Source organism: Megascapheus bottae, chromosome 2 (genome assembly GCF_031878675.1).
Source record: "Megascapheus bottae isolate mThoBot1 chromosome 2, mThoBot2.hap1, whole genome shotgun sequence".
Classification (NCBI taxonomy): Eukaryota; Metazoa; Chordata; class Mammalia; order Rodentia; family Geomyidae; genus Megascapheus; species Megascapheus bottae.
In genome coordinates this window covers 58,351,491-58,364,379 of record NC_143510.1, presented here as the reverse complement: position 1 = coordinate 58,364,379, position 12,889 = coordinate 58,351,491, and the positions used below count along the sequence as shown (strand labels likewise).

The following is a 12,889-nucleotide window of genomic DNA, read 5'->3' as shown; positions in this document are numbered from 1 at the left end:
ATAAGATAGCAATTGCCAAAACAGAAAGTTGTTGCCTGTCAGTAGAACCAGAAGCAAATACCATTGTGCCACAGCAATGTGTTCTGGAATGCCCTTGGTTTACCCTCCTGGATGTTTCTCCTAGAATTTTTTTATTCATTCAGCAAATGTTTTCAAATATTTTGCTGGTTCACAGTGTTAGGTCTATAACAGTATGTTGGAAAAAAATACACAATTGCATTTTAAGCCATAAGGAATCCAAATTTAAAAGAGAAAACATGATACACACAGGCAAACTGCCGAATAGTAATGCATGGTAGTATGTTTTAGGGCCAAGATGGCTGAAATCTAGTGAAGGTCAGTAGAGGTGAAATCACATGGTTGTAACATCACTGTAGGCTAGTTGAGCTCCAGGATATGACCCTTGTTGGGGAGTAGTAAGAGATAAAGGAATTTTGAAGTCAAACTACAGAGATCCTAACAAGGCCTACGATAACGTTTGGGGAGGTGACTGTAAAGAGATCAGACAGAGACAAGAAATGACAATGTCAGAGGTTTGATACTTTTATTATTAGAAAAAAAACCCGGCAATAATGTTAAAAGATGTAAAGAGATCACTGGTGTTGAAGGGCAATGAAGTAGGCTCCACGAGTATGGGCATGGACACGAGACAGATAGTAAAAGAGTGTGCTTCAGGACCACCATGTGAATAGTTCTCGAGGAGCACCGTGTCTGTCAGCTTCCGATTACTTATCATGAAACACGCAAGGCAATGAATTTATAAGAGAACTTTAGATCACCATTTGGAAGTTCAAGATTGGGTGGCTCCATTGTCTGGGGAGCCTGGCAAAGGCAGCATGAACATCGAGGGTAGTGTGTGTGTCAACTTGACAATTCCCATGTTGAGCTAGGGAGTCAAAATAGGGAAGCAGAAATAGTCCCTTTAAGGTCATATCCCCAATAATCTAAGGACATCCCGGGAGACCCATATTCCACAGGTTTGATCACCCCAAAATAGTCCCACCCACATGATCCTTTGGGGGACATCATTCAAACCCTGGCAAGCATTATTGCTCAGCATGACAATCTGAAGGAGCAAATGAGGTTTTTGATAGAATATGATGAAGAAAGGAAGGAGGGCTGGTGAGATCTTCCAAGTTCCTTAAAGGTGATATCACTGAAAAGGAGGAAAGGCTTTACCTTAATGATGGCTGCTTCTTAGAGGGGTGAGCTAAAGGAATAGAGCCAATGAGGAAATGTGGGAAGACCAGGAGGGGGTCAGAGAATCAACAGTGTCTCACAATCCAAGGTTACTAAGTTCTGAATGTGAAGAATGAAGCTTTACAGAGAGGTAACAGGACACAGAGGAGGAATGGGAGATCTGACCATTTTTAGTCTAGACATTCAGACCTCAGTTTATTTTAAGCATCAGGCATGCTTATTTGTTTTGTTTAAAGCTTTAACATTGCAAGAGTTTCCTTTCTTGTTTATTTTCATAGATATCATTTTACCCTTCATACACAGCATAGGAGGCCTTTTGTATTCCTTTAGTACATCTCCTACCTTCTCCCCTGCCAATCTTAACTCACTCATGTACTATAATTATAGATAGTTATAATAATAGGAAGTTGATGTGAGAATAGTGATGGGGCACAGTGAATATGCAGCAAAATTATTTGAAATTTCAAACCTTCTGGATTCCATGCGTTTTATAAATGCCTCAAGATTCTTCAAATGTTTTAGTTTTCTCTGCTGAAAATTCCAGACCTCATAGAAGGAGAGGTATGAGGCCATGTGTGGTGGCATATGAGGGCAATTCTAGCTTCTCCAGAATTGGAGACACCAGAACTTTAGTTGACTCCAATCTGGGCCCTATCTGAAACAAAAACAAAAAACAAACAACAACAAAAAACTTTAGAAGGGCTGGGAACACGGGTCAAATGATAAAGCACTAGTCTAGCAAATATAAGGTCCCAAGTTCAACTCCTCATACTGAAGTTTAAAAAAAAAAGAAAAAAATATTTGAGAGCCAAAGTTTTATGAAAGTCTGATTCTTAATTCTGAGACTCCTGCAAGTAGTAGATTAAATACACACTATAAACTTAAACTTCAAAGGTAGAAGAGAAATGCTGGGTTCCTCCCATTTTCCCAAACGATGAATGCAGTCCTTGGCTTTCCTTCTCCATGTCTGCCCTCCCAAAGAACATCAGAGCAAAGGCCTTATAAGCTGTCTTGTTTTGCTGCTTAAATGATGTCTTCATCTATTCTGGAAGGAACAGCTCTAATTTCAGCCACGCCAATTGAAAGCAAGATATATGGCCTCTAGCTCTCCTCTGTTGATAATATTTGGGTGTCTTTTATACTTCTCCATGAAGAGAAAATTTACTGCATGGAAAACCAGGCCAATGAAAAAAAATTTTTTTCAGCAACTTAATTTAGAAGTGAATTCTTCTCCTGAATAGACCCATTCTTTGTTTGAATACAAAGCCATCTTTTCATACATTTCTCCAATAATTGCTCAACTTGCCTCTACCTGAATTTCCATTAATGTCACTTAATGAAACAAAATGTATTTTTTCCTAATAGAAGTTTCAGACTCTCCAATATAACTTCTCTATTACAGGTCATACACTGACTTCCTTTTATCTAAGTAATAAATCTGCACTTTGTGAAACTTATTGCCAAAATTTAAAGTTAGTTCTCTGTTCTTTTTGGCTTAAAATTTAAGTTTTATTTGCCTCCAAATAAGCTTTTCCAATGGAAAGACTGGGGTCTAGAATATTTATTATATTACAAATAAAAAATGGAAATTTCTGTCTAAAACTAAGAATATGGCATGAGTCTACCAGTCATTCCACCAAGCATTTTATGACTTTTTAACTAAGCCCTTAAGTGAAATGAAGGATAAATTTACCCTCTGTGTTGTGGTCATAAGAATATATTTGTAAAACTTCTATGGTGTTGATAGTTTTGAGAGATCTCTTAACAAGGGCAAGTGAAGCTTTCAAAAAAGCCAATTTCAAGATCAGACAAAAAGTTGTCTGATTTCTAATGATTTGTAGTTAGAAGTTTTCAGAAGCAAGTAAAAACAATTGGGGAAACCATTTTTTTTCTAAAAAGTAAAGTGACTATGAAGGAAATTCTGTATCTCAGAGATTCAAGCACAATTATTGTTTTCAATAAGGAAAAACAGAAAAGGTTTTAGTCCAACCCACTACCTTTTTCTGAGATCCAAGGAAGATACTATTTTGACTCGCCCTTGCTTGGAAACAGTTTTAACTACAGAATTAGAGTGGCAGTAGGAAAAAGAACAAACAAACATGGTACTGATTCTCAAGAACTCAAGGGGGAACTCTAAAATTAGTTTGCAATTTGTAACTGATAAGATCAGAGTATTAGCCAACCAGCTGCATTCTGTTATGACAAAACTTTCTGATACTGAATCTAACAAACTCTGATCTCACTTGCTTTGTGTGAAAATACAGAAACCTGAATATAAACTTAAAGTTGCATTTCTCACTTCTGAATGGAATAGTTTCAGTTCCTCATTCTTAATATTACCAATATTTTTTGAATGAGATATTCAGAAGTTACTTGAATGTGGATTGTGCCTTAAAGAAAACCTGAAAATGGTGACATGAATGGTCACCCTCAGTAGAAGTCCAAGAAGACTATTTCACAGCCCCAGAGAACAATGCACATGGCTGCTATTGTCATCAACCACCCAGAACTGAAAGCAGGGTAGGAGATTAATGCTTCTTTTTAAATAAATGCATTGATGTCATTAGAAACCACATACAGAAAATTTGACAAAGAGAGAAAGGGAAAAACAGCTACCATTGATGCCATCCATCATTGTTTTCATTTTGGTGTTTTGCTCCTTTCCTTCTTAATAAAATATTTTTGTTGTGGGATTTTCTTTTGTTGCTTGCTGTCATCACTGTACTTGGTAATATAAATAATTCACATATAGTTCATTATATTGGTGTCCACACAGTACCATTCACAGTACCAACTAGAAAATGTGATATGATTGGATACATTTGTATTTGGTTACTTGAAATTGGACAGGGGAGGGGGGGGAAACCAAGAGGGGGGTAGGGGGGAGGGTAATGGGACCAAGACATGTGGAAGGGTATCAATGTATGTGAATTAATGCACCTTCTATCTGGCAAATATCATGTTACCCTTTTATTAAATACAATAAAAAAAAGGGAAAAAAAAGAAAATGTGATATGGTAAATACTGTTGAGCAAAAGAGATGCAGCAGAAAGAAATACTTTTTGACACTTAGATTTGAGAAAATGGGCCCACTTTTAATACTATTAGTTTTCTTGCAAGAACATTAGTACTATTTGTTTTCCTCCTTTTCAAAGGAATGCATTACAAGTTGAATCCCCTCTCCTGACAGCTTTTCTTTCATCACAGACTCCTTTCAAATCCATCCTCTCTTAGCTAGGGAAGAAATGGTCTCTCTTATGGCCTTTTGTACTTGGGGAGTCGCTTAGTGAATGAGTTTTACAAACGAACACTTGAAACTTGCTCACCTACAGAACCACTCTCAGGGATCTTCCTGCAAGGCAGAAATCCTGGCTACAACTCAAAGGAGATGCAGGCAAATTTTTGTCAACGAAAGGCTGCTCTTGGCTTAGTGCTCAGGAAATGTTTTGCAGCTCAGTGCAAAAATAACTTTCCTATAGCAGCTGAAATGGCCTTACTATCTTTCTTATGAAGTCCTAAATGATTAATAGATTTGATACTATGATTTAAAGCAGAAAGTTGTTAGACTATCTACCATGCATCTCAGTATCTTCCATGTTAGAAAATAAATTTTATACTGTGTATAAGAAAGACCCTACTCTTTTTTTACTCTTTATTTCTTTTCTTTTCTTTCTTTTCCCTTTCGGTACTGGGGCGTGAATTGGGGTCTCTTTGCTCTTACTTAGTTTTTCACTTAAGATTGACATACTACTACTTGAGCCATACCTTCACTTCTGGCCTTTTGCTGGTTAATTAGAGATAAGAATGTCTCCGATTTGTTTGTCTAGACTGGCTAGAGCTATGATCCTCAGATCTCAGGCTCCTGAATAGCTAGGATTACTGAACAGCCACCATTTTAGCACTCCATTCTTTTAAAACTTCATTTGTCCCAGGTTGATGTAATTAGTTTAACTGACTGGTTCCAGTTTGAGTTATCTCTGTAGGAGGGATTGCCTGACTGTGAGTTTAGGATTCATGATCTTTATTATTGTTTCTTATTCCTAATGAAGAAAAAATCATTTCCAGCATGTCATTTTAATAAAAAAGTCGAGCATTAAAAACTCTAGTGAGGGGCCGGGAGTTTGGCCTAGTGGTTAAAGTGCTTCCCTAGCATGCATGAAGACCCACGTTCGATTCCTCGGTACCACATACATAGAAAAAAGCCAGAAGTGGTGCTGAGGTTCAAGTGGTAGAGCTCTAGCCTTGAGAAAGTCCAAGGACAATGCTCAGGCCCTGAGCTCAAGTCCAGGACTGGCAGAAAACAACAACAACAACAACAACAACAACAACAAAAACTCTAGTGAGACTGTATGCCACTACTTTTGACCTTCATAAGTATTTGAGTCAGCCAGATTTTTTTTCTCAACTAATGACTTAATGAGAAAATAAAGAGGTTTACATTGTAAAGTTTTAAGGCTTCTTGTCATGCTGTGGTGATGGTTTTATGCATTTTAAGGCTTTTCACTCCATAACTAAATCGGGACTACTATAGGTCTTTCAAAGTGAATAAGACTGAAAAGTAAATGTGAATATTGTGATCATTTAATTTTGGCCTTTCCATGTCTTCTTTTGCTAATAATAAGCTGCGCTTTTCATTATCCCTTATTTGTGATAGCTCTACAAATTCTGATCAGAAGACTCTTCAGGTTTGAAAAGAATTTAAAACATAACCCAAGCCATGGAGATATATTTTCTAAGGGCTAGTCAATACCTATTTTAGCATTGCTTATTTCCCTAAGAGCATTTCTCAGTCCTTTTCATAGATGACAGCTAAATTATATTGTTTAAAGGCCACTTTCTGTGGTCGTTTAGGCTATTTTTTTTCACATCTTAAAGGAATCACTCCTTTGCAAACAGGGCATCTAATTTGAGAGCTATAACCCCTAGAAAGTGAATTAAGATGTCAGGGGTTGCAGAGTTCCTGGAGGGAAGTTGCCATGCTCCCATCAGACAGAGGAGCACTGGAAGTGCCTTCTCACTCTTCCTGGTTTCCATGGTACTGACTGTCAAATGTCTTTTGTTGTAGGCAGAATACTTCTATGAATTCTTGTCCTTGCGCTCCCTGGATAAAGGCATCATGGCCAATCCAACTGTCAACGTCCCTCTGCTGGGAACCGTGCCTCACAAGGCATCAGGTGGGTGGTCATTCCCGTGGAGAAAGAGTCACACATACAATTGGTAGCTGGTTGCCAGTGGCTCATACCTGTAATCTGAGCTACTCAGAAGGCTGAGATCTGAGGATTACAAGTCAGACAACTGGAGCAGAAAATACTGTGAGATGCCTACCTCTAACTACAAAAATAAACAATCAACAAACAAACCAACCAACCAGCAGTGGAGCTGTGTTTCAACTGGTACAGCACAAACATTGAGGGAAAAAAGCTAAGAAACTGTCCAAGCCCTGTGGTCAAGCCCAAATACACACACACACACACACACACACACACACACGTGTACATGCACAAGCTTGCACACATACAAACTGAGTGATGAAGAGACTAATATTTAGGATCCAAATAGTATCCACTAATATATAAGATTTAAATGCCTTCCTGAGTTTAGAGCCACTTAATTATTATTCTTAGGACAAAGTATTAGGATGAGAGTGAAGAAATAATGAATTTATAATTTCCTAAAAAATTCAGTAGAGCTCCAGCATACACCAAGCTTATAAATTATTCCAGATTTATAAACAAAGAAAATACACACAACTGATGAGATATATTTAGATAATAAGTGCATCTTAATATAGGCACATGATTGTGACAAAGATTCATAGTAAGATCTAGGTGCCAGTGTCTCATGCCTATAATCCTAGCTAATCAGGAGGCTGAGATATAGGGATCACAGTTCCAAATCAGCTCTGGCAGGAAAAACAACTATATTTTTATCTCTAATTAAAATCCAGAAGTGGAAGTATGGCCCAAGCTGTAAAGTGCTAGCCTTGACCAAAAAATCTAAGCAAGGTCCTTAGTTCAATTTCCAGTACCAGCATGCAAGTGCACAGGCACACACACACACACACACACACACACACAAAAGATGATTTATACAAACTTTTTCTTGTTCTTTTTTTCCTAAAATAAACAACGAAGGGTAAAATAAATATGTATTTCCTTCCCAGTTTTGAGTTGTTGTAATTTTGATTACTAAAATTCATATAGAGGGCCAGTAGTTTGGCTTAGTGGTTGACTGCTTACTCGCATGCACAAAGACCTGGGCTGGATTACTCAGTACCACATGTATATAGAAAAAGCCAGAAATGGTGCTGTGGCTCAAGTGATAGGGCTGTAGCCTTGAGAAAGCCCAAGGACAGTGCTCAGGCCCTGAGATCAAGCCCCAGAACTGGCAAAAAAAAATAAGACATGTAGAACTCATTTCAATTATTACAATAATTAAAAATTAATTATTAAAGTTATATCTGTTCAGTTTCCACTATACTTTTCATCTTTAAATTTCTCATTTAATTTTCATAGCATATATATCAACAGCATTATCTGCTTTTTGCATCTGGAAAATGTCTTACTGAAATTCTACTTAAGATATTGACACTTTGAGTAAATGGGATTGCATCAAATTGAGAGTTTCTGCAAGATAAATAGAAAGTCCACCAAATGGGAGAAGATCTTTACTAGCTATGCATCAGACAAGGGCCTCATATCTAAAATGCACTTAAAACTCAAAAGCTTAAACCTTCTAAAAATAAATCCTCAAAGAAACAACAACCCAATTAATAAATGAGCTAAAAAAGTAAAGACTTCTCAGATGAAATAAAAATGGTCAATAGACATATGAAGAGATGCTTAACATCTCAGGCCATAAACGAATGTAAATCAAAACAATGTTGAGATTCCACCTCACACCACTTAGAATGGCCATTATCAAGAAAATTAACAGTAACAGCTGCTGGCATTGTAGGGATGCTACACACCATTATTCAACTACTCTGGAAAGCAGTATGGCAGTTCCTCAAAAAACTAATCATAAAGCTTCCTTATGATCCAGCAATTCCACTTCTAGGCATTTATCTGAATGACCACACATAAGGCCACACAAAAGTTACCAGCACAATTATGTTCATTGCAGCGTTGTTGATCATGGCCAAGATATGAAATCAACCCAGATACCCCTCACCAAACAAATGGATCAAGAAAAGGTGGTATATATAAACAATGGAATTCTGTGCTTGCTTCCAAAAGGATGATATTGCCCCATTCATAAGGAAATGGAAGGACTTGGAAACAATTGTATTAAGCAAAGTAAGCTAGACTGAAAGAAACATAGGTTGCATGGTTTTCCATATTTGTAGTAATTAAAATGTTTCTCTAAGTCTATAAGTAAAGACAATGGATTGTAAAAGATGAAAATATTACACTTGGACATAAACTACACAGGACTCTAAATATTCACACAGTGAAGCCAAAGGAGGATATTCTTAGGAGAGGATTCACAAAGGTTCAAAAGCTATGTGTAAGTGGTCGCATAAAATGATGCCTTAATGATAAGTCTCCTTAATGTTTAAGCATTTGCCACCAACTTATTAATATAAATTAGGGACATTTCAAAATTTAAAAATATGATACCTATCAAAATGAAATCCAAGAGATGGAAACAATATTTTGTTTTGTTATTTTACCTTTTGTTTTGGGTTTTCCCTATCTTTGCTGCTGTTTTTGATTTTTAAATTTTTTGTCTTGTATGTAAGCTTATCTGTTTTGGGGAGGGCTAGGAAGAGCACAGAAATGGTGAAATAAAGGGTAAATTAATGCAGCCATGATACTCACTAGACACTATGTTGAAAATGAACAATACAACTTGTGGGTGGGGGTCAGGAGGGAAAAAACCAGGAGATAACAAGGGAAGATATGACATTGTTCAAAAAGATGTATGCTCATTATCTGACTTATGTAATTGTAACCCCTCTTATATCACCTTTACAATAAAAAATATTCTGAGGTGAAATACTGAATGTCGAGAAGAATAAATAATCTAAAGTGGTTTAAAAAATACTGCTACCTAAATTTGTAAACATGATGAAGTGAGAATGTCTTAATAGTTCATTTTTAGGTAAAGCATCAATTGCTAATCATGTAAAATCTCTAAAAAGAATACAATTCAGAGAAAAAAAAAGCTGATGATATTTGGGGCATGGTAAGAGTAAAAAAAAAAAAGAACAAGCTTTTCCTGGGACAAGGTGTTGAACTCACAGGACACATGTGCACATTGGCAAGTATTACTCCCTTCCTGGCAGCACGCGCATATTATTTTCTGGAAGCAGATGCAGGGTTTGTTTGCAAAAATGCAGGTGCAAAAACTTTATGGGAATTTTAGACCATCACAGGCAGTTGTACATTAGCTCATTAGCTCAGTCAGCACAGCAGCAATGAAAGTACCTTGAATTATTAAAAAATAACCAAATCAGTGTGTCATTGCTCTTAAGAAGCCAGGTAGCTAGCATTCATTATTCTCCTGGGATATTTTATATCCCTGAGCTACTAAGCTCTTCTTTTATCCCAAAGACTCCTATATTCGTGAACATTGCATGAAAAAGAGAAAGAAAGAAAAGAAAAAAAAAGAAAACTCTTGATCTTTGACAACTATGAAGTGGCTGCCTTCTGGCATCTACAGAGGAAAAAAACAGGAAATACAAACTGCAGGGTGGTTCAGTGAAATTACTGAGTTGCATAACAAAGGATAGTTTCCATAAAGCCAAGGTTTGCCTCTTTGGTTGCTATCTCTGTCATAGAGATAGTAACCAAGAGTCCTCTGTAGAAATTTTGGGAATAGATGCTAAATGTCACAGGGATTCTCTTTCTGGTTGCCCCAGTTGTTTAACAAAATGAAAAGCCCTCAGTAGATTACCAGTATCCACTGACAAGTAACTGGCCTGTCAAGATGGCACGAGGAACCGATGCACCTTGTTGTTGGGTAATTTCTAGTTATGGAGCACTCTGTAACCCTGTGGTATGGAGACTAAATTCCCTCTTCCTTTCTCATCTCATTATGAGGCCATTTGCTTAGGCAACTTCTCAGTGCAGAAGAAGTAACCATCAGAATAAGTTTGCGTTTGTTTCTCAATTGTTCATCGGTGTGTACATAGGGACTAGTGAGTAGTTTACTTTGTTTTCCTTTTCTGGAGTTGTTTTAGTTCATCTCATTTTAGATTATACAACTTAGACTGCACTGGAATTCACATCAACTGGCCTCATTTCACTGGGGATTTTGTAACAGTGATTGACTACTCATATGCTGATTGGGCGCAGAAGCACAACTTGACTTTCTATTTCTGTGATTCCTGGGTGTACAGTGTCTATTCTCTGCCTGTTTTTTTTAAAATTTTTAATTGTATTTTATTGTCAGGGTAAAGAATAGAGGGGTGGCAGCTACTTTTGTCAGGCAGTGGGTACATTACTTTCGCACATTGACACCCCTTCTCATGATTTTGTCCCCCTTTTCCTCCTCCCATCTCCTCCCAATCATCTTATTTTCTCCATTTCCCTTCCCCATTTCAAATAAACAAATAAATATACATACAATATACCAGGTAATAAAGTCAGATACAGTAACCACATGAGATTAACCATGGGGGGGGGAGAAATAACAGGACATTAAGAACAACAATCATAAAGATAAACCTCTTGTTTCCATATCCTGGAGTTCATTTTGTTTAGCCACATCCTCTATGGTCATATGTACGTAGCTTTTTGAGCTATTGTGATCCTTTGCTAAGAAAAGCCTAGATATATACTATGTTTGTATTTATTTGGGTCTGGCATACTTGACTAAATATAATTTTTTTCAAGTCTTTTCATTTCCTTATGAATGGGATAATGTCTTTTCTGATGGCAGCATAGAACTCCATTGTGTATAAGTACTACATCTTCTTGATCCATTCATCTACTGAGGGACATCTGAGTTGGTTACGTATCTTTGCTATGGTAAATAATGCTGCAATGAACATTGTTGTGCTAGTAACTTTAGTATGGCCTTGTTTCTGGACATTTGGGTAAATGCCAAGGAGTGGAATTGCTGGGTCATAGGGGAGCTCTATGTTTAGTCTTTTTTTTTTTTTCTTTTTGCCAGTCCTGGGCTTGAGCTTAGGGCCTGAGCACTGTCCTTGGACTTTCTCAAGGCTAGAGCTCTACCACTTGAGCCTCAGCACCATTTCTGGCTTTTATCTATGTATGTGGTACCGAGGAATCGAACCCGGGTGTTCATGCATGCTAGGCAAGCACTTTAACCACTAGGCCAAACTCCCGGCCTCTATGTTTAGTCTTTTGAGGAATTACCATACTGCTTTCCAGAGTGGTTGAACAAGCTGATACTCCTGCCAACAGTATAGTAGCATTTTCTCCTGGCCACATTTCCACCAGCATCTGTTGTTAGATTTCTTGATTATGGCCATTCTAACTGGAATGAGGTGGAATCTCAAAGTTGTTTTGATTTGCATTTCTTTTATGGTCAGAGATGTTGAGCATTTCTTCATGTGACTATAGGCCAATCTTATTTCTTCTTCAGAAAATTCTCTCTCTAGCCTACCTTTTAATGGGATGTTGTTTCCTTGAGGATTTGTTTTTGAGAGATTCAATTTTTTGAGCTGTAGGTATATTTTAGATATGAGGTCCTTGTCTGTTGTATGGTTAGTGAAGATCTCCCACTCTGTGGGCTTTCTGTTTAACTTGCTAGCTATGTCCTTTGACATTCGGAAGCTCTGCAGTTTAATGCAGTCCCATTTGTCTAAACGTTCTTTAATTTGTTGTGTTTCTGGGTCTTTATTACGAAAGTTGTGACCTTATTACTTCCTGTAGAGGTTTCAGGGTATAGCTTTTACCTCAAAGTCTTTGATCCATTTGGAATGAATTCTGGTGCAGGGTGACATATAAAGATCCAACTTTAGTTCTCTACAGGTACTTAACCAATTCTGCCAGCACCATTTGTTGAAGAGGCTGTCTTTCTTCCATCCTAATTGTTTGGCTCCCTTTTCAAAGATTAGTTGGCCTTAGGTCTGTGAGTTAATTTTTGGGTCTTCAGTTCTATTCCATTGGTCCTCAGGCCTGTTCTTGTGGCAGTACCAAGCTGTTTTTTTTTAATTACTATAGCTCTATAATAAAGTCTGAAATTTGGTACTGATATTCCTCCAGTGCTGTTCTTTCTACTGAGGATTGTTTTTGCTATACACCGTCTTCTATTATTCCATATGAATTTATGGATTGCTTTCTCTATTTCATTAAAGAATGCTATTGGGGGGCCAGGAGTTTGGCCTAGTGGTAGAGTGCTTGCCGAGCATGCATGAAGACCCACGTTCGATTCCTCCGTACCACATACATAGAAAAAAATGCCAGAAGTGGTGCTGTGGCTCAAGTGGTAGAGCTCTAGCCTTGAGAAAACCCAAGGACAAAGCTCAGGCCCTGAGCCCAAGCCCAGGACTGGCAAAAAAAAAAAAAAAAAGAATGATACTGGGATATTGTTGGATATTGCATTGAATCTTTATTTTGTTGTATTTTTTCTTTTGCATGTGCCTTTTCAGATATATACTAGGAATTTTTTCTTTCTGAATAAAATCATGGTGGTGAATTTCAGTTTCTGTTGTATTTGTGTAGGTGTATGCTTGTGTGCACATGCAAGTCTGTTAGAACATGTAAAGGAGTAT

At 37.4% G+C, this 12,889-nt stretch overlaps 1 protein-coding gene across 1 annotated transcript in view; it reads left to right on the top strand.

The window, feature by feature from the left end:
* Positions 1 to 12,889, top strand: part of Wif1 (Wnt inhibitory factor 1) — a 65,141-nt gene that overhangs the window by 33,874 nt on the left and 18,378 nt on the right. The window contains exon 3 of the mRNA XM_090353622.1: positions 6,266 to 6,374. Within this exon, the coding sequence (XP_090209748.1) occupies positions 6,266 to 6,374 (109 nt within the window). The remainder of the gene's footprint in view (positions 1 to 6,265; positions 6,375 to 12,889) is intronic.